Source organism: Clupea harengus, chromosome 17 (assembly GCF_900700415.2).
Source record: "Clupea harengus chromosome 17, Ch_v2.0.2, whole genome shotgun sequence".
NCBI classification, from domain to species: Eukaryota; Metazoa; Chordata; class Actinopteri; order Clupeiformes; family Clupeidae; genus Clupea; species Clupea harengus.
The window spans coordinates 22363611-22385673 of record NC_045168.1 but is presented as its reverse complement, the minus strand read 5'-3'; the positions used below and the strand labels follow the sequence as shown (position 1 = coordinate 22385673).

Below are 22063 nucleotides of genomic sequence, written 5' to 3'. Positions count from 1 at the left end.
CTTTTATCAGTGTTAGCAAGGTTCTTGCATGGTTTTATTTAACTCGTTAGTTTTAGACCAAACCCTCACAATGCTGCTTTAAGGTGTCACAGGCATATATAGAGAGAAAGAATAAGAAACAAAGATATTTTTTTTATAATAAGCCTGGGCTAATCTTCTGACCGAATCAGGTGGGAAATTGAGGTAGGGGCGTTTAAATGCACTATGACCTGGATCTGATAAGGCTGTTGAAGTGATAGCCTGAAGGGTCTATGGACAGTTAAAAGGATGGGTTATGTTAACAGTTTTCATCCCCACACGAGTTAAAGAACGTAGGTAGAGTTAATATCGAACCGCTGGTGGATCGATTAAATCGATATGCACTTTCACTAGGCTCTTGATAATAAACAGAATGCAGATAGCTCACTTTGAAATATTCTGTGCACGATATAAAAACAGATCCAACAATTGCTAATCTGAAGTTAAGGTATGCATGACAACGGTGCCCTCTCCAGGAGTAGTCCAGCCACTACTAGCCTATGGCATACACAATGATCTTCAGTCAGTGAAGAACAATGGGCATTTGGAGACACGGAACAGTTGGCATGAACTTGGAGCGCGCTTTGCTCTCGTCACCGCCGTCAGTCGTGTCCAACCGTTTAAGAGGGGCAAGCAGACTCGCACAAAGTTGAGGAGAGTCAAGCTACAGCTCACACCATGGTGGGAAGGAGACGCCCAAGAACATCTAGCAAGGTACAGCAGTTCATTTGGCTACTTTTGCATATAATTAAATCATTTTGATTTGACATAAATGCAGGTGCACGTGTTAACTCAATAGGTTGTAGGCGTTTTAAAATGACAAATGAAATAGGCTGTTGCTGGTTCATATTTATAATCTCTCCAGCAGTGGATTACTGTCTCTTTTGTGTGACACCAAAAAAGGTAAATAGACATTAATGGACTTACAACTTTAAGTGTTTCATTTTTGTCTTTTTTCTGTAGCTGACATGGACACTTCTGCACTTGCCATTTGAAAGTAACATCATGCATTATTCTGATAAGCCAACAATGATGTTCCCCTGACATTGACCTTTAATCAATGTATCTGTTCTCCTAACCTTATCTGTAAACATATATCCACACACAGGGTTTGTATTTGCCTCCTTGATAACACTTAACTGTACAAAAAGAAAGTATACCCTTTCCCTTCTATTGTGGGTGATGAGATGCACTAGGGATGCTCAGTGAAGACTGTTGTGTGATGGTGCTACAGTTGCCTCAGCCAATCACCACACATCATGCAAATCAGAGTTGAGGGCTCAGGGCTCTGATTGGATGCCACCAGCCTATCTCTCATCCTATCGGAACGCTGTGCACCCTTGTTGTCATCATGAGAAGCGTCCAAGGCATGTGTACGGAAGTCAGCCCCTCTGTCGTTGTGGTGCAGGGATTGGGAGAGAGGGGTATGTGGGGAGGGACAGGGGGCGGGTAGGCAATGGGGAGGAGGGGGGCTGCTGGTTGGGGTGGGAGGGGGCACGTCTGGGCTGGGCAGAGTGCGGGAGGCTGACGGCGGCTCCACAAAGCACCCAGGGATAAGCGAAGCAGCTGCTCCACACACACACACACACACACACAGACATACTGATGCTGAGTCACAGACAGGTGGACTGACTAACGGACTGACTGAGCGGCCCTCTCCCATGAGCCTCCCGGGAAAAACATGGAGGAACTGGAACACACCTGCCCCCAGCCACGCACGGTGAGCCGGGCTGCTATTTCTCTGTCTGTGTGTGAGGGAGACAGGCAGTGAGAGTGTTTTTGTTTAGATCCATGGGAGAGAGAGGGAGAGAGAGAGAAGGATGCCGGATGAGGTGCCTGTTATGAAACAGCGCTCTGTATTTGTGCGTCCCTAGTGTTGTCTGTGTGTTTGCTACGTAACGTTAGCATAACGAGGGAGAGGTGTCGATACTGATCGCAAAACAGCTTAGCACAGTCTCCTTGTGTCGGATATCCGGACAAAGAGACTGCCAGTGCAGGGATGCGACTAGTGAATGGTGATGCTTCCGTGTCTAGGCATGTGTGTCTGTGGTTGTTGTTGTCGTCGTGCCTTTAGTGATGTGTAGTTGGCTTTTTAATCCCTCGGCATGTCCCAGAGGTTGCAGCTTCTGTTGAGTACGCCCAGAAAGCATGCAGACATCTGGTTATTTATCTTCTGCCCTTGTGCCATTTGAAGCTCCTCCTCTTCACCTTGTGTTGAATTCTGGGAAAGGTCCCCTACCTCATCCTCCTGGTGCTTGTGTGTCTCTGTTGCCATGGGAGTGAGAGTGTGCGTATTCGTTTGCTTGTTTGTTTGTTTGTTTGTTTGTTTGTTTGTTTGTTTTACTTCCAGCGCTGTCATGGCAAGCTGTTTTCAGAGCAGGTTTTTTAATTCCCTCTTAAAAAACCAGGGCATGTGTGTTCATGTGTTGGCATCAATATTATGGTATTTGTATGCTATTGTGGTGATTCATTCATATGCAGCACTGAAGGACAAAAGCTGCCCGTCAGAATAGGAAGGGTATCTGGTGTGGCATATCCTGTGCAGACAGATGGCCACACAAGTGAGCAGCCTGGTGTCAGTGCTGGTGTCAAGCTGTGCTCTCTTGACACAATATAGCTCTTGTTTTGTGGTGGAAATATACTGTATTTGGCACGGTCGTATTGCTTGGAAGCAGTGACATTTTCTTAGTATGAAATATTTATGTTACTATTTTTTGCCTTGCTCTGACGATGCAGTCAGATGCTCCATCAGTTACCCATGTGATGCAAAATGTAGCATCTCTGGATGTTTCTGCTCTGTCTTAGGCTTTGGCAAAAGTATGTTAGCATGTTAGTACGTGCTAGGTAGACCGTTTTATGAAAGGTCGTTCTCTGGTACCTGAGTTCTGCTCCAGAAGGGGGTCAGACAGTCTCTCATGGAGCACGAGGACCTCCAGAGAGCAATTTGACAGCAGATCGATAGCCTGTGTAGAGATCTCCTGTCACATGTCCTGTGAGAGGATCAATAGTGGAAATGTGGATTGAACATTAGTTTTCTAAAGATTGAGAACAGATACGGAATAAGGCTGAACCCAGCTGCCTCAGAGTCTACATATATATCACAGTAGATTTTCTCAGTATATCATTTACAGTCTGAGCAATTGCATATCGTGAGTCATTTTGGGCTTACTGTTAAGTCATCGACTCTGTTGAATCACATCACCTGCAAACTGTATAGAAAATTAAATGAAAAATGAAAGTCTGGAAAATGAAAAGGAAAATTAGTGTTGTACTGCAGTGCTTCAGATTATCTTACTTACTTACGTTTCTTACTGAGTATTTGCTCAAACACATTCTGTCTTTCTCCTTTTCTCTTCTCTCCCTGTCAGACTCTCACAGAGCCGGCTATATTCGCAAAGGAGACCAGCTGTGAGTGTCGTGCCCCTCACGAGAGACTGACCACCAAGCAGGCCAGGCATGCCACACCTGGTCAGTCAAGCTCTCCTGGTCTCTCTTCACGTTCTCCTCTCCATTTTTCTACTCCTCTCCTCTCCTCTTTTCTGTTTTCTTCTCTTCCCTTCTTCACTGATTTTCATTTCCTTCTCAAATCCAACATCTATGTCATCCCGTTCTCAAGCCCAGGGATAAACATGCGAGGTAGAGGGATATGACCACTGAGTGAAGCCCCTTAACTAGTAGCATAATTAATTTTGTGCTTGTTGTGAATGGGCCTGTGTACGGGCGAAATCTGTTCTGTACCAATTGACTGGTTAGAGCAGGGGTCTCAAAATACAGGCCCGCGGGCCACATCTGGCCCGCCAAGCGATTTTATCCGGCCCACTGGCTCCTCAGAATGTTGCAAAAAAGTTCCATTGATTTGAATGGGCTACCTCAACGTTTACCGCTGCCATTGACAACGGGTTTTGTGCTTTTCATCTTTTATATCATTCCGCAAGTCCAGTCCAGTCATTTAACGTAATGTAAACTTAATTGAAGTCAGAAAGTAATGGGTTGCTACGCAACATCTGAAACTTTAAAGTTCTATTTGCGTGAAGAACAATTTTGTTACGAAAGTCACGAATTGGCAACATTCGGAAAATATAATTATCGGAAAATAAATATAGCTGTGTGTCAAAGGCAAAAGTTTCAGTGCGTATTCTGTGGGTCTGGACGAGAGTACTGACATAAATGATAATGCTCAGCTCAATCCGCAGTGTTAACCAGTTTAAAGTGACAGAGGAATTACTTTGTGTAAAAACAGTGCAAGGCAGTACCACAGCTAGGGATGTATTTGAGCAACTGTGTGACGCAATTGAGCATTCTGGTCTGTCATGGAAGTCGCTCCGAGGAATAACAACAGACGGTGCACCATCAATGATCAGCATATCAGTAAACTATTCATTTTAGATCACTATAGATGGAAACATACTGTATTTTGACAGACAAATGAAATTATACACTTGAAATATATTTATTATTGCTTTGAAATGTGCATGTATGAAGAAAAAATATAGATGTAGTTGTCGATGAAGACATTATCCCACTATTACTGCTGTATACAGTGGGGAAAATAAGTATTTGAACCCCTGCCGATTTTGCAAGTTTGGCCACTTGCAAAGAAATGTGTGATCTATAATTGTAATGGTAGGTGTATTTTAACAGTGAGAAATAGAATATCAACAAACAAATCCAGAAAACTTCATTTTATAACATTTATGACTTTATTTGTATTTGATGCAGAAAATAAGTATTTGAACCCCCAAGCAAACAGCAAGAATTCTGGCTCCCAATGACCAGTTATGTGCCCAAGAATCACACAGATTAGTCCTCATTAGGCTTAACAAGGTACACCTGATCTCAACTGGTGACGTGTATAAAAGAAACCTGTCCAAAGAATCATACTTCACACCTTCAACCTCACCACCATGGGCAAGACCAAACAGTTGACCAAGGACGTCAGAGGTAAGATTGTAGACCTGCACAGGGCTGGAATGGGTTACAAAACCATCGGCAAGCAGCTTGGTGAGAAGCAGACAACTATTGGTGCGATTATTCGTAAATGGAAGCAACACCAAACAACTGTCAATCGCTCTAGGTCTGGGGCTCCATGCAAGATATCCCCTCGTGCGGTATCGGTGATCATCCGAAAGGTGCAGAATAACCCCAGAACTATACAGGGGGAGCTTGTGAATGATCTCAAGGCAGCTGGGACCACAGTCACCAAGAAAACCATTGGCAACACACTACGCCGTAATGGTTTGAGAAGTACTGCAGCACTCGCAAGGTCCCCCTGCTCAAGGAAGCACATGTACAGGGCCGTCTGAAGTTTGCCAATGAACACTTGAATGATTCTAAGGAGGATTAGGAGACAGGATGTGGTCAGATGAGACCAAAATCAAGCTCTTTGGCATCAACTCGACTTGCCGCGTTTGGAGGGGAAGAATGCTGAATATGACCCCAAGAACACCATCCCCACCGTCAAGCTTGGAGGTGGAAACATTATGCTTTGGGGCTGTTTCTCTGCCAAGGGTACAGGACGACTCCACTGCATCGAGGGGACTATGGATGGGGCCATGTAACGTGGATCATTGGGCTTGAACCTCATTCCCTCCCATTGAAAACGCTACCTTAAGGATTTGGAGAGGATCTGCAAAGAGGAGTGGACCAAAATCCCTCCTGAGATGTGTGTAAACCTGGTGACCAACTACAAGAAAAGTCTGATGTCTGTGCTTGCCAACAAGGGTTATTCCACCAAGTACTAAGTCATGTTTTGCTAGGGGTTCAAATACTTATTTTCTGCATCAAATGCAAATTAAGTCATAAATGATATAAAATGCAGTTTTCTGGATTTTTTTGTTGATATTCTGTTTCTCACTGTTAAAATACACCTACTATTACAATTATAGATCACACATTTCTTTGCAAGTGGCCAAATTTGCGAAATCGGCAGTGTTTCAAATACTTATTTTCTGCATCAAATGCAAATTAAGTCATAAATGTTATAAAATGCAGTTTTTCTGGATTTTTTTTGTTGATATTCTGTTTCTCACTGTTAAAATACACCTGCTATTACAATTATAGATCACACATTTCTTTGCAAGTGGCCAAACTTCGGTGGGGGTTCAAATACTTATTTTCCCCACTGTATGTAAGTCATCGGCTATCAATGAGACAAAGTGATCCAAAAATGCAACTATAGCAAACACCTTTATCAAAAGAGCATCTTGCATTTCCCAGGAATTGAAACTACGGTCAGCTACTTTTTATTCAACAACACTAACCATTTCACCACTGATCACACATGGTAAATTTGCCACACTCAAAAGCAAACCAACAGATAAAAAAAAAATCTGGCCCCCCACTGACAAAACTGGACGCTCATCGGCCCCCAGGTAATTTGAGTTTGATACCCCTGGGTAAGAGGAAGGATGGCTCGGTTCTTGGGCCCTTCCCAGCATTTTAAGTTTGGGATGTCAGTTTCGGGGTTCCCCCTTTTCAGCCAGTGACCCAGATTCCCCAATTCAGCTTTGGTTTCAACAGAGCTGACCCACAATAGAGACAATTAGACAAGATGGATCAACTCTGCAGCTAGGGCATGTGGCAAAGCTAGAGGAATGCTGTTTTTGAAAACCAGAGGTTTGAAGACATTACGGCTTTAATTCTCTTTAAACAGGAGTGTCTTGCTAAAGTAAAGAGCAGCCATTTTAGTAAGACAAACTATCCGTACAAATCAAACAAAGCATTAAAATAGAGAGAGAAAATACTTGTCATGCATTTCTATTGAGTTTTGTTTCTACAGAATGACTGATTCGTTTTCCACATTGTTGTCTCCTTCCTCTTCAGTGGACCGTCCGGTGCGGGTCTATGCAGATGGCATCTTTGACCTGTTCCACTCCGGTCACGCTCGTGCTCTGATGCAGGCCAAGAACCTCTTCCCTAACTCATACCTAATAGTAGGAGGTAGGACGTAGCTTCAATGCAATCACATACTTGGGAGCCCATGCAAATATTTCACTGGATCTGTGTACATCACATGTGTCCCATAATGGCCACCGTACATTTTACATCAGTTAGATTTTGAAGAGCATAATTCAATTCTTATGCCAAAACAATTACTGCCAAAAAACGACTTAATTGTCTCTGTGTTTTCTGCTGTTCATTCTATAGACTAACTGATTCAAAACAAAGCAGTTTGGAGTGGAGGACTGGTTGTGTTGTAGTGTTTTATTTTGTCTTGTCTGACATAACTATCATTACCATTACTCCATTTTAAACTGGAAACTGTTCTGTTCTGTTCTGTGAGTCTGTTCCTCTGATTGTTAAACGATTGCGTGTTTCAGTGTGCAGTGATGAGCTCACTCATAAGTATAAGGGCTTCACGGTGATGACGGAGGACGAACGCTACGAGGCGCTGAGGCACTGCCGCTATGTGGACGAGGTGGTGCGAGACGCTCCGTGGAGCCTCAGCCCAGAGTTCCTGGAGAAACACAAGGTAAGGATGCCAGCTGTGTGTGAATAGTCTCTGTGTGTGAATAGTGTCTGTGAGTGAATAGTCTGTGTGTGAATAGTGTCTGTGTGTGAATAGTCTGTGTGTGAATAGTCTCTGTGAGTGAATAGTGTCTGTGAGTGAATAGTCTGTGTGTGAATAGTGTCTGTGAGTGAATAGTCTCTGTGTGTGAATAGTGTCTGTGAGTGAATAGTCTGTGTGTGTGAATAGTGTCTGTGTGTGAATAGTCTCTGAGTGAATAGTCTGTGTGTGAATAGTCTCTTTGAGTGAATAGTCTGTGTGTGAATAGTGTCTGTGAGTGAATAGTGTCTGTGAGTGAATAGTGTCTGTGAATAGTCTCTGTGAGTGAATAGTCTGTGTGTGAATAGTCTGTGTGTGAATAGTCTGTGAGTGAATAGTGTCTGTGTGTGAATAGTGTCTGTGTGTGAATAGTGTCTGTGAGTGAATAGTGTCTGTGAGTGAATAGTCTGTGTGTGAATAGTGTCTGTGAGTGAATAGTGTCTGTGTGTGAATAGTGTCTGTGAGTGAATAGTCTGTGTGTGAATAGTGTCTGTGAGTGAATAGTCTGTGTGTGAATAGTGTCTGTGTGTGAATAGTGTCTGTGTGTGAATAGTCTGTGTGTGAATAGTGTCTGTGTGTGAATAGTGTCTGTGTGTGAATAGTGTCTGTGTGTGAATAGTGTCTGTGTGTGAATAGTCTGTGTGTGAATAGTGTCTGTGAGTGAATAGTGTCTGTGAGTGAATAGTCTGTGTGTGAATAGTGTCTGTGTGTGAATAGTGTCTGTGTGTGAATAGTCTCTGTGTGAATAGTGTCTGTGTGTGAATAGTGTCTGTGTGTGAATAGTGTCTGTGTGTGAATAGTGTCTGTGAGTGAATAGTCTCTGTGAGTGAATAGTCTCTGTGAGTGAATAGTCTGTGTGTGAATAGTGTCTGTGTGTGAATGGTCTCTGTGAAACACCCTAGATATAGTCTGTTTGACAAACCTTGGTCTTCAAGTCCTAGAGAGCATAACTATAGTCTTACAGCTGTGTGTGTGTGTGTGTGTGTGTGTGTGTGTGTGTGTGTGTGTGTGCGCACGCACGTGTGTGTTTGGTACTTAATTCATTGTTATTTTGTGGTCTCAGATTGACTTTGTGGCTCATGATGACATCCCATACTCTTCAGCAGGAAGTGAGGATGTGTACAAGCACATCAAAGAGGCCGGTAAGAAGAGCAGTTTGAAATCCCACATCAGTATATAAATAAATCTTTCATTGCATTTCAACAACCATATGGAATAATGACAGAAAAGCATATTTACAGTTGGATTACTGGCCTTGTGCCACAGGTACCACCGTTCGGCATAGTCAGTAGAGTCATGTGCAGTATTGCACTCCAGCCTCCACATCCTCTGGTTGTTGGCGGTTTGGTTTACCTCATGAAATATTTACATGTAATTGTAATTTAGTTTCGCTGAATATTCACCATACTGTAGATTCATGAATGAGACTATCATTCACTAATCAGACAACTGAGACGGTAAATCAGTTATCAGCAATACCACATGCAATGACAACATGGCATACTGATGTTATAACTGCTGGTCATTGCCCTCCCAAAAGCAAGTAGATGTTTGCTAACTGAACATAATTATCCGCTAACTGCCTGTTTGCAGGTATGTTTGTGCCCACCCAGAGGACAGAAGGCATTTCCACCTCTGACCTGATCACGCGTATTGTGCGGGACTATGATGTCTATGCCAGGAGAAACCTGCAGAGGGGCTACACAGCCAAGGAGCTGAACGTCAGCTACATCAACGTAAGAGCTACTCTCTGTACTCTATGTTGTGACCTGAGACGGGTGTGTTTATTTATTGTGTCTGTTTATTTAACCAACTCACGTCCACGTCCCAGCCTTGATCTTTGGATTACTCATGAATCCCCCAGATTTATAAAATAAGCCCAAATCCAATTACGGTTGTGCCTGTTGTGCCATTTGGAGAGGTTAGACTACAGAATATAAATGTAAACTGTTTTGGTCTAAACTAGTTCTTTTAGAGCTTGTTTACTGACATTTTCAATTCAATGTAGTGAAATGTAACGGGATGTTTATTTTGACTAATTATATTTGCATTAGCAGAGTGTTTTTTTGTAACCTGCAATTAAAAACAGTGCAGTTCCCTTCTGTTAGAACATGATGTCTTTTTCAGGAGAAGAAGTATCGTCTGCAGAACCAGGTAGACCGTATGAAGGAGAAGGTTCGCACCGTGGAGGAGAAGTCCAAGCACTTTGTCTACAAGGTGGAGGAGAAGAGTGCCGACCTCATCCAGAAGTGGGAGGAAAAGTCACGGGAATTCATTGGCAACTTCCTGGAGCTGTTCGGCCCAGATGGAACATGGGTAAGACTAAAAGAAACGTTTCTGTTTTTTTCCATGATGACGGACAGGCAGGCCTGTGTGGATACGGCATTTCTTCATGTCTCCTTTTCCTCCTTCTTTTCTTTTTTATCTCTCTCCCCGCTTTCCTCCTCACAGAAGCAGATGTTCCAGGAGCGAAGTGGCCGGATGATCCAGGCGCTGTCCCCAAGCGGTTCTCCACGTGGTTCCCCAAGCGGTTCCCCACATGGTTCCCCCAGCAGCAGCCCGCCCCGGGAGCTGTCCCCGCTCCGCTCCCCCTCTCCCCCGTCCCACTGGGCCCACTCTCACGCCCGGGCCTCCTCGCCCCCCTCCCCTAAAGCAGCCTCTGCCTCCATTAGCAGCATGAGTGAGGGCGACGAGGACGAGAAGTGAGCGATCTCACACACACACACACTCACACACAGATACACACACACAGGCACACACACACACACACACACACACACACACGTATATATATAAACTCAGTCAGACTTGCCTGTAGAGCTTATCAAAATTCCCTTCCCCACACACACAAATATACAGAAATGCTAACCAAAACCCAGGCATCTCATCTCATGCACACACACACACAAACCACACATGCCTGTTGAGCCCTTCAACTCTTCCTCTCCACACACACACACAAAAACACTTGCCTGAACACATCACCTCACAGGCACACACCAACACACACACACACACACACCTGTTACGTCTGACATGCCTCTGGAGCCCATCAACTCTCCTCCACAAATGGCAGCACAAACACGCTTTCACACATGTACACACACACACACACACACATATACCGGCAGCAATGACTGAATGCTACATCTGATGCTAAACCATAAAAAAAACATCAAAGGACTACAGTAAAACGTAAGGCGGATCATGTGGACTAAAATGGAATAACTGAACATGCAGTACTGTTATCACACTGAAAGCCATTACAACTCTTTCTGCCTCTAGTTCAGATGGATGCAGGGAGGGAGAGTGACTAAGAACGAGTAAGGGGAAGGAAAGGGGGAGAATGAGTGGTCGAGATCTAGATAGATTTGTATGCAGCTGTACGATGACCCCTGCTGCTTGCCTTCATTTTTGAATTTTGCATAGAAAAATACTGTGAGAGACCTCCTATTTATGGGCAATGCATCAAAGATGCAGTCTGGCTCATCAGAACAAGGAGATCCCAGTTCACTTGAAACGGAGCAGTTTGGTGCAGCACTCTTCAGCCATTAATTATTTGTCACACACACACACACACACACACACTCCACAATAAGGGTGCAATCTAGAATTGTTTTAATTAGATCCCTCTTAAGAAAGGTTCTTTGTGGAACTCTTTGAGGGTTCTTTGTGTAACAACTTACTATTACAGCGGTGAGTAACCATTACGAGGGAAACTGAGCCTGTTTTAGAAACAGGTTCTTTGTGGCCAAGGTTCCATGTACAGTCTTTATCTTTTTAAAGAGCTTACTTAGAACCTTTTTTGGTTGAAACATTATTGACGTCAAGTCCATTTTAGGTTCTTTATTCCATCTTAGTTTTTTTGTGTGTTGCTATCAGTTTCGTATCAAGTAGTATCCTTCATTTGAAAGCATTATAACCATGCAGTGTGTCCATGCTGTTGTATATATCCATCCAAACAGGCACACTCTGAATGAGGGACTGTTTGTGTTTGAATGATTTCAGACTGTGTGATCACACTGGGGTGAGATCTCAGGATAGTGGCTCATCCTATCCTCTTTAGGTCTGACTACAGAATAGGCCACCTGCTGTACTATTTCAATACTTCTTAACACACTAATAAAAAAATATGATGTCAATCAGATCAAATGTACACACACACCACACATACACACACACACAAACACACACAAAGCCATTTCCACCTAGAGATGTTGTGTATGCAATGTATGTAACCTTGCACTCTGTACAAATGTGTTTTATTCTGGTTTTTTTTATTATCTTATTTTTATGTATGATTTGAAATGGCTTAAAATGTAAATAAATAGTTCAATGACAAACAATATTCAATGAATGCAGCCTGTTTGAATCTTTGTGGAACTGTTTAGAGAGGTAGTAATGTTCAATAACAAAGTCCGGCCTAAATGGTCAGAGTATTGAATGAATGAATCATTAATTTGTCAAATAAAAAACCCACACACAGAGATTATGGTTTCAATAGTAGAAGAATTCTTTATTACAGAGGTTGATTCAATGACCGCTAAATTGACTACAATGGTCTTGTCACTAAACCATTCAATATCACAAAGGTTTTGAACTGTGTGTGTGTGTGTGTGTGTTTATATGGAATGCTGGCCACACATAATGCCATGCCTAAACCACAATTTTATATAGAGGTACAGGTATGTCCAGGGCCTCGTTCGTCGTAAGTGCTTAAGTTAAGTCAATCAATTGTCCCATTAGCCAGTTTGAATTACCGAGATGATTGAGGACAGGATATATCGCTTCGTCCAAGGCTGATCCACGGTCAAATCATGTCGTTAATTTGAACCAGACTAAATTTATCAGGGCAAGTGCGCGTGCCCGTCCTCCTTCAAAAGGGGGAAGGGTCGATCACCAAAACCATGCATTTTTAACGGTACAATGGCTACTAAACTCAAAGAAAGAGCCTCTTTTTTTCTCCACTGGCGAGCAGGAGATGATCATGAACGCTTATGAAGAATACAAGACCATAATCATGGCAAAATCCAACACCTCCACCGCTGCGAGAGCAAGACAAGAAGCTGTGCATGTGGCTGTGTATGAGTGGATATATATATGTATGTATGAGTTACAACAAGTGTGGCAGGATACAGTGGGTAGAGAAGTCGTTTAGTAGTCGCAAGGTTGCTAGTTTGATTCCCCTTACCAAGTATAGTTTTTAATTTCCTTATAAGTCGCTTTGAATAAAAGCGTCTGCTAAATGACTAAATGTAAATGTATTAATAAGAAAATCAATAAATTGAAGCAGTGAAAAGAAATTGTGTATTTCTCTCTATTCTTATCATGAGTCCACCTGAATCATTTTGCACAATAATTATATGCTATGGTGTATTAATAACACTGTCATATAATTATGAGTGCTTTGTTCTCCGCATCGCAGACACTACAAAAATGTGCCACTCGCAAAAAAGCGCAACACAGTCAATGCTCGGCTGTGGTGTTTGCAATAAATGGCTTGAGAAGGTCTTGTAAATAAATTATTCCTTGTCGGCTGAATCAGTAGCGCTCATACAAGAACTCAACATGATGGAATAATGGATCTTGGCAATCGTGAAGAACTCTCTCCCTATGAAGCGCCAATCTAACTAATATCGCTCCTTGGTCAATGGGATCTCTCCTTTTTCCGGGGGTGTGGCAAGCTTATCCAGCTTCACTTAAATTAGCCTGCGCTGGAGCAGGTTGGAGCTAATTGTGTTGCTATGGTGATTTATCCAAAGTTGCTTCCACAAACCGAAAGGAGGGACTATTATCTCATCCTGAAAATGATCTCGGTACCTCGCTTAACGAGCTACGACGAACGGGGCCCAGGTCTACAGCACACACACACATTGATAAGGTATAACAGTAATGTTGGCCATGCCTGCAGCCAAGCTATAACAATAACAATGAAAACAGAAGCCTCAGTGGGAACACACTCTTTCATAGTTTCATATTGTACCCTGTGTGTGTATGTGTGTGTGTGTATGTGTGTGTGTGTGTATGTGTGTGTGTGTGTGTGTGTGTGTGTGTGTGTGTGTGTGTGTGTGTGAAAAAATTCTCCCTTAACAGTCTCTCTACACGTAACGAGATCTATAGCAAACAGAGTGCTTGCCATCTCTACCAGTCAGAGATGACAATTTACAATAAACAAATCTGCTAAATATATTTCCTTCTTCAAATATTTTCAGATGTACTAACCTCCACCTAATGTTCTCTCTGGACAACATGACCTTGGAATATACAGGAAGGAGCTCTGTGGTCTTCAGGCTGCAAAGTTAAAGCCTTCTTGCTAAGGAGGCTGCATACGGGAGGGCAGTAACCCAGACAGCAGTTAATTCTGGGCCGGTCCAATGCCAACTCGGAGCCAGAGCCGTTCCAGAGTTGGGCTTTCAAGGGGAAGGCACCTCCTGTTGAAATACACAGAACACTTAAGATGGGGAATAACTGAAATGACTCCCGAACGGACGCAGTGATCCGTTTTCAAAGGATTGCATGCATCAGGCGCGCACAACCCTTGGCAGTGGTGCATCGTGGGTACAAAACTAACTTTGCCATACGAATTCTGACTTATTTTTAACGGTCCACACTCTAGTTTTCCAAGTAAGCAAACACTGCTTACTTGGAAAATAAGACACAATCAAATAAATCTATCCCCTCTATAAATAATAAATCATACAGGAAAAAAAAACTTAAGTGCGTAAGACTTTAGCAAAACGTATATGACAGGAAAAAAGAGAACACCTTGAGGTGAGTAAAAACAGGAATTGATCCAGTCACAAACACAAAAAAGGAAAAAAAAAGGCCCAAACCAATCCGCAGTATATAAAAAGAATGTAATGAAATGGAGATTCCTATCAAACGACTGAAAACCGCATTGAACTGAAGGTGAATTGATGAATCGGTCCTTGAATACACAGGACCTTTACAGGCCTCTCCAGTGCTAAGAGACCCAGCCCCATGGGCAGTGGGGTGAGTGGAGTGGACAATGTAGAAATCATGACTTGCATTGTTCGGTAGGTCCTTTGTTTTCGCTCTCGTTGCATCCCCACCTTTACCAGCGTAGCAGGGTCAGTATTGCTGATGAGGGTGCGTACCTGTCCTGATTTTCTGCATTCAAAGAAATTATTTTTCTTTCCTGCACTTTAAAAAAAAATCTGCTCCCTCATTTTTAAAATTACCTCTGTTACTCTATCCAGTGCAATCCTCCATGACCACATTTAAGGTTTAGACATTTGATGACCTTTCAAATTTTAAATTTAAATCCCTTTAAAATAAATATATATGCTCTAACAAATCAGACCTCTTTTTAAATATAAAAAGTGCATTTCTATATATATATATATTATTGTTAAAGTTATGTAGTTTTGTTTCAGAATTTTTGTTCCCATGGTACATAAGTACACTTTAAGGTATGTTTTCTGTCTTGCATTCATTTGGGTTCCCCCAACTGTGAGCTACAGTCGCTGGGCCAAGGTTTGGTCGTCAAGGTAACGGGTGACTGGATATTTCAACTGCCAGTGAAATGCCCTTTTGTTGTACTCAGCTGAAACACCAACCTACTTCTTTCTCAGAGGGGGGGGGTAGTCAAACAGCGGCCCCATTATGTGGCACCTCTCACATCTCTGGCACACAATGGCAGCTTTCCCTTTTGCTGTACCGGGAGGACACCACTAGGGGGAAACGTAGCCATTGTCTCATGCTGGACAATTAGGTCTAAGGAAACCGATGCAATGTCTACATCATCAGGATACAACTGCCGTGGGTGAGTGAGATCTGGCAACCGATACAACTCGCATTTACACCAGGACCGACGGTTTGCTGGTTGGTTGGTTGGTTGATGTGGAGTTGCTATAGCGGCTAAAGGTAATCTAACAGGAAGTGAGAAGGTGGTGGGGGAGGGACAGGGAGTGTTTGTGAGGAGTTGGAAGTTATCTTTTGGCCTTGAACTTGGAGGTATCACGTGGTTCTCTGCTGGGGTTGCTCCAGTCGTCCGCCCCGGGGCCAGTTTGGTAGTGTCGCCAGGCGGATTTGTTGAAGACAGGCAGGCGCTCGAATGACTCACTGGACAGGGCCTGGAAAGAGGGACCAATCAGGACAGTCTATTAGGAATGAGAACCTGAATAAATAATACTAATACTAATAATAATACTAGCTGTAATTCTAATTGGCCCATGTTACATCATGTGACCAACCTAGACATATGCGTCTTGTAGTCTTCACATATACCCTAGAACCATCAAAGACTATGGTATCCTGTGACCAAATGAATGTTCTTACTGGGTTTTACTTTGGACTAAAGTGTCATCTAAATCTGTCAAAATGAATGCCCAAAATACCACATGTTGAACCACTACATTACATTTGCTTCCAATACTTGCCCCTCGTGTCTTCAGACACTGAATTTGTGTTTATAACAAAACCCTTGTCTGATATAGTCTAGATCAGTGGTTCCCAAACTTTTTACAGTCCCGTACCCCTTCAGACATTTAATCTCCAGCTGCGTACCCCCCCCCCCTTGAAAAAAAAAAGTTTTCCTTTTCACCTTTTACTTTAATTCCGTTTTAATCCGTTTCGGCTCATTTTGGTCACCCAGAGGTAGATTGATGGCTTAAAATGAGTGAATAATTTGTGCCACAAGTGACCCAAACCTTCTAAGGTTGTTGTTTGCCAGCCATCAACAGAACAGAAGACTAAAAAAAACATTATTTGCAGGCGATTGGGAAGATGAGCGAATTCATTTGACAGGCTACGGAGGTCTGTGTTGAATAGGGGGGCGTGGCCGGAGCGGAGTTCAGCACAGACGTGACATTTTCTCTTGTTTTCTAATTAATGCTTGTTCATCGTTGCGATCGTTGTTGTGTTTATGAGAAAGAAATACAGCCTTGCAGGAAAAAATACAGCGGAATTTGGGCGATTTTGATGCACAAAATGATGTTTCCGTCTGAAAGTTGCAATTCTGTTTCAAACGGTACATTCTGCGAATTCCGTCCGTTTTCTGTTATCGCGGAAATTTTCTCCCTGCGTACCCCCTGAACCACTTCGCGTACCCCAGTTTGGGAACCGATGGTCTAGATCTAGATATGCCTTGGTGCATGGATCCCAGGTGAAAATGCCATCCACTATCAGTGAGATCTACAGGTGTTCCCACTCTCCGCTGGTCCACCATGAGAGGTGATTCCTACCTTCAGGTAAATTACAGCATCTGTTCCCACTCCCTCCATGGAGTACAGCTTCAGGTCCCCTTGAAAATAGCGTGCATACAGTCTGGATATAGGTAAGCCGTAGCCAAAGCCCGCCTAAGAAGAAACAGTACAGTGTCAACACAGATCTTTTCTGTAGCTACGACAACAGCTTTAGAAATGCCTTTAGATAAGGACTCCCTATTAGGCAGGGCTTTTGTTAGTATTAGATAGGGTTTTGTTAGCATTAGCAAAATGTTTTGGCGGTTGGCTGTTACCAGTGGCACAACACGGGCTCCGGGGTCCAGGCTGGGGGTGGGCGCAGTGGAGTACATGTAGTTGAAAAGGCGGTCGATCTTCCTCAGTGGGACGCCTCCACCGCGGTCACTGATCTATGGAGTTCAGGTGGATATTTAGTGGCAGTAGCACCTACAGTAAATTCAGGTTTTAAAGTGTTGGTACAGGTGGTGAAAATACACAAGTTATGAGTGGTGATCCTGTAGCTCAATGATCTTGGCCTGGATATAGGACTTATATGAACAAGGACGTTTAAATCATTCAAGTCACGTCCTTGGAACGGCATCATTCCTATGATTCCACACCTGATGATCAAACTAAATTTGTTTTAATATATCAAGAATCATCACTAGAAACCTGATAGCCAGGAGGGACCAACAACTATCATACATCCTCTGTGATTGTGAGTAAAGTGTAACAGTATAGTGTTGTCCTACAATACTGAAACCTTAAATGTCTGCAATTTTGCTGTACTGGTAATTAAAATGCATAAACCCTCAACAACAAAAACAAAACAAAACAAAACATGGATGTCTAAACTTTTGGTACAAGCACGTGCCAAGCATCAAGGTATCCACATAAAAGTAGGGCATTACCAATGAATGTCTGTTCCTTTAGCACTTAAACAGCATCCTCACCTTGATGGACAGGTCCTCATTCCCCAGTGTAACTTTAGCCTTCACAGGAGGGAGTTCCCCCTTACTGTCCTCATGCGTCTCCACTGTGGCCCTCATGGAGTTCTGGGAAAATAAGTGTCAGGTCACAAAGGAAACAGTCGATGGTAATGTGGATTCTCACACGAGCATAAAAAGGAGAGCTTAAGATCTGCTAACTGTGATGCTTCTGGTTACACTCCTCTTGTTTTTACATTTCCTGGGGTGACCAAGGGATACTCATGTGCTGTCTTGTGTTGTTCGATACAGAGTGTTTTCATAAGTGCAGGTTGGGTAATTTGCCTGCTCTGAGTCACCTACCTTAAACAGTTCGAAGAGCATGTGGAACAGATGAGATGGCACGTACACAGCGTGAATGGATGTCCCTGGGGCCTTGGCTGCAGAGAGGAACAGGGCACAGTGTTTGCTGGGCAAAGATTCCCTGGATTTGCAATTACAACTCAGTGAAGAACGAGCCTATCCCAAACCTCAAATTAAGTACACCACACAGTCCTGTTGTTGAGCATGGACTTTCAAGGACTTCTTAAAAGAAAATGTTGGCAAGGCAGTGAGGGAAAACTACAACTTACCATTAAATTCTTCTATTTTAAGTCCAGGGGCCGCTAGATAGAATTGTTCACATAGCATCTTGGCGGTTTCATAGGCATCTGATATAAATAAAACATTACATTACTTATATTACGGTATGCTAACAACATAATATATTGCACAACTTGTTTTGACATTTCACCATGCTGAATGCATTATTTCCGTGTAAAGGAAAACAGGTTTGACCTGCTTTACCTTTTACTACATCAGCTACATTGCAAGTAGGGTCGATGCTGCCAATGTGTTTGGGGTGAGCAGGGTTCGTGTCGTTCCCAAACAGGAGCGCTGTGGAAATGTCACACAGAGCAGGTTCTCTCAAGTGACTGTGTCAAACACTGATTTTAGACACATCACTACAGCATTCCTTTTATGATAAATGGAACAGCAGAGGTTTACTTCCCCTGCGGAATGAGTCATTTGCAGTCTTAACCATTAGCCAATTTGCCGTAATATTGTATATTTACTGTTTTTTTTAAACTATATTTACCATTTGCTGTACATATGACAGTGTTTTAAATTTCCATTGACTTACTGTGTTGGTTGATGAGCATGCGAAAGGAGATTCGGTTAGTATAGAACCGATCCAGGAAGTACTGAATGTTGCTGCTGACAAAAGGGTCAAACCCAAACTTCTCCTTGTACTCAATCACCCCCTGGGCCATGGTGGGAACCACGTCATTGTGTCGGTTCCGGATCTCGATGAGAATCTCCAAGAAACTAGAATAAACAAAACAAGCTGAAATAACAGTTCAGAACTGGACAATAAGAAAACAACTGTCAATGTGTGAGGAATTTTCCACACAGTGGTGATCCGTGACAAAATCTGTTTTATACTATTCCCTTATCTAGAAATCCTGCTCCGGAAATTTATTTCAAATAAATTGAAAGGAATGTCATCAAAGTCTGTGTGTGTGTCCGTCTCTGTTTGTGTGTCTCTCTCTCTCTGTGTGTGTGTGTGTGTGTGTGTGTGTGTGTGTGTGTGTGTAAGATTCAGGGGTCAGATTGGTCAGGTATTTCAGAAGCTACCTGAAAGAAACAACAGTCTGACACCTGATAAGAAATAAAACTCAAAAACAGTGATATAAGTATATTATTACATTACCAGCTCCAATTATTACATCTTTCTTTTTTTAAACCCAGCTAATAAACAAGTCAACAATCTAATAACTCATTACTATATGCACAAAAAGTGAATACGTTATTGGTTCAGCCATTAATATTACATTATTGGTATGTTATTACATTGTTGACTTTTATTCCATTAATAACGGACAAAATATTACGTTATTGGTAGTTATCACATAAACGGTAGTCATTCCATCATTGGCCGATACAAGCTTCCTGTTATGGAATCCCAAACCACCATGTGCCAGGGTAACAGCTATCTTCTGAACAGAAAAAAGTGTATGAGCATTTGTCACACTTGTGAAAATACTGGAGATGGCATGCTTGCTCTTATTTGGACCACGTTGAGTCTCCAACAGTCTGAACTGTTTGGAGCTAGATATGTACATAGTCTTCGGTGAAACAGTTGCTCTTTAGTACCCATTACACATATGTCACTGACTTTAGCTAAGTTCACTCACTCATGCAGGGCTTGTGGATCCTCTGGCTTCCTGTTCTCATACTCCAGCAGATCGAAAAAGCTTTGCATGTACCTGCAGGGACAGTCACACCACAACCATCTCCATGACAAAGACATAGAGGTCAGAACAGAATCTCTGTCTGAAGCAATAGCATGTCCTCCTCGACCTCAGGTGGAGCAGTCATTGGTTTAAAGCCCAGTGATGAAAAGCATTAGCAGGCGCTAGCTGGTTTCACATCGATACAAATTGCGTTAGGTAAAAGGGCAAAGAAAAATGTCCTGCATAACGTGGCGTCGCCCGGCTGGCCGGCTCACCATACTCACCACTTCTGCACCAGTTTGACTGACGGCTGGCTGAGCAACTTGTCAGGCAGCAGGTTGACCTCTCTCATGGTGTTGGCCAGTCGGACTGGCAGCTCCTTCCGCAGGAACATATACGAGGTTTTCTCACAGGCATTATCCCTCCCTGAGAGGCAATAAAAAAACAAACAAACAAACAAATACAAGAGCGGGTGAGAGAAGCTTTGACAGCAGAAAACAGCCACACCCAACAGGTCCTTTCCTCACTTACTCACTGACTCATGACCAACCGACACAGGCCTAAATGGGCACAATGTGTACCACCCAGTTCTGTGGAAGGGGTGTGGTTGGGCGGAGAATGTGATACATGTACTCATCAATCAATCAGTATGAGATGCGTGTGACAACTGGCACGTCCGTGTACAAACCTAGGTGGGAATAAGGGGATTAGGTCGGTGTTGGATTAACTTGGAGCACGACCAAGACCAACAAATTCATTCATCCTTTTCACACACTGCCTTACCTGACAGCTTCTCGTTCTATTTATTTATCAAGCAATACAAAAGAAAGTCATGTAAGGAAGGCTGATTAAAACAACCATCAAAGTCGCTGCACTAGAAACATGCTGGTCTTGCACAAGGAAATTCTACAAAGTTTGAGCAGTGCACAAGGGAAGCTATGAATTGATGTCCTTAGTGTTAAAATAGTTGTAATGGATTTTTGACTAACGGCGAATATCTGAATTAGATGAGGCACTTAAGAAGATAGGAGTCTTGTTCCCTTTTAACTAAATTATTCTGTGTCTGAGTGAGTTTGTTTGGTGTCTAGGCTCAATCCTTCCACATTCTCTTCAAGTGGCGTATCAAAGACTGAATCAATGATTACCCACCCACAACTGAGAACTGTCTTGTAGAACATATAAAAAAGACACAAAATTGTACCAAGTCACAGTCACACTCTCCCTGATCTCACTGTGTGCTGTTAACTTACATCAACATTTCCAGGCTCATAGATAGGATATTGAATAGGTTTGGGAAAGTAATGATGTATTTTCTAGTTTTGTTAATTATGTCATTTTGGAAGATGAATAGATGGTGAGGTATATCGGTAGATTGCACAAGATACTTTTTTTCTTTGCCTTAAGGTATTAAACGTTTAAACACAACAAATTAACATTTTTGCTAACGAGAAGGTTTATTTGCGGAACAAGGCTTGTCAAAAAGGCGACACTATCTTCCTCAAGTAGTTTAGTCATTTACTTGTGTTTGAAAACATACTGACCAAACAATACATTGTAAATTACATTGATCAGTTACAATTGTTGATTGTTGTTGCAATAGTCCCTGGACTGTCAAAAACAACCTAGAGAACTAGCCATCCTGTCCCAAACATTGGCTACCAACGGTAGAGCAGCAGCACTTAGGTTGGAAGACATCTGTTTTTACTCACCAAATTCCAGAAACTGTTTGATGGAAAGGGGGGACGGTGAAAATCTTGAATAAAACTCAATTTTTGGCGTTGTGTTTTTCAAAAGAAACGTGAATAACCTCATTGTAAAATGCTGAAAAGTGTCTAAGAATGGTCAATCGATGATAGATTTACAACCAGACGAAAAACAAACCAGTTTGTGAAAGCAATTTACGGATTGGATGCATCGGTGAGAAGCATTGTCTTTTCGTCCAATAACATGCACGTGTTATAATCCAGATATGAGTGAATAATGAAATATAAACACGTTAAATAAAACTTGTTTCCAGAATAGCTCTAGTGCAACATTGTTGCACTGTACAGCACGTACACAAGAGTCTCAACAACCACCCTTGATTACCAAGTCGCTCTCGAAAGCGATTGG

At 42.6% G+C, this 22063-nt stretch overlaps 2 protein-coding genes across 4 annotated transcripts; one reads left to right on the top strand and one right to left on the bottom strand.

Moving 5' to 3' along the window:
• Positions 1–398: 398 nt before the first annotated feature.
• On the top strand, positions 399–11914 carry pcyt1ba (phosphate cytidylyltransferase 1B, choline a). 3 transcript variants are annotated; one of them, XM_031584205.2, is made up of 8 exons: positions 399–732; positions 3387–3486; positions 6841–6957; positions 7338–7489; positions 8628–8706; positions 9158–9300; positions 9692–9880; positions 10016–11914. In XM_031584205.2, exons 1-8 carry the CDS (start codon positions 697–699, stop codon positions 10268–10270), a joined length of 1071 nt encoding a protein of 356 aa, XP_031440065.1. In that variant the 5' UTR covers positions 399–696; the 3' UTR covers positions 10271–11914. The 3 variants fall into 3 exon arrangements, with proteins under 3 accessions (XP_031440065.1, XP_031440066.1, XP_012688690.1); XM_031584206.2 differs by lacking the exon at positions 399–732 and adding an exon at positions 1481–1738 and having other exon boundaries at positions 9673–9880; XM_012833236.3 differs by lacking the exon at positions 399–732 and adding an exon at positions 1483–1738.
• A 1359-nt stretch (positions 11915–13273) lies between these two features.
• pdk3a (pyruvate dehydrogenase kinase, isozyme 3a) lies at positions 13274–22035 on the bottom strand. The gene is made up of 11 exons (XM_012833220.3): positions 21661–22035; positions 20236–20377; positions 19913–19984; positions 18859–19043; positions 18522–18611; positions 18308–18385; positions 18039–18115; positions 17703–17804; positions 17046–17159; positions 16771–16884; positions 13274–15660 (listed from the first exon to the last, which is right to left on the bottom strand). Exons 1-11 carry the CDS (start codon positions 21761–21763, stop codon positions 15517–15519), a joined length of 1221 nt encoding a protein of 406 aa, XP_012688674.1. The 5' UTR covers positions 21764–22035; the 3' UTR covers positions 13274–15516.
• Between the last annotated feature and the right edge of the window lie 28 nt (positions 22036–22063).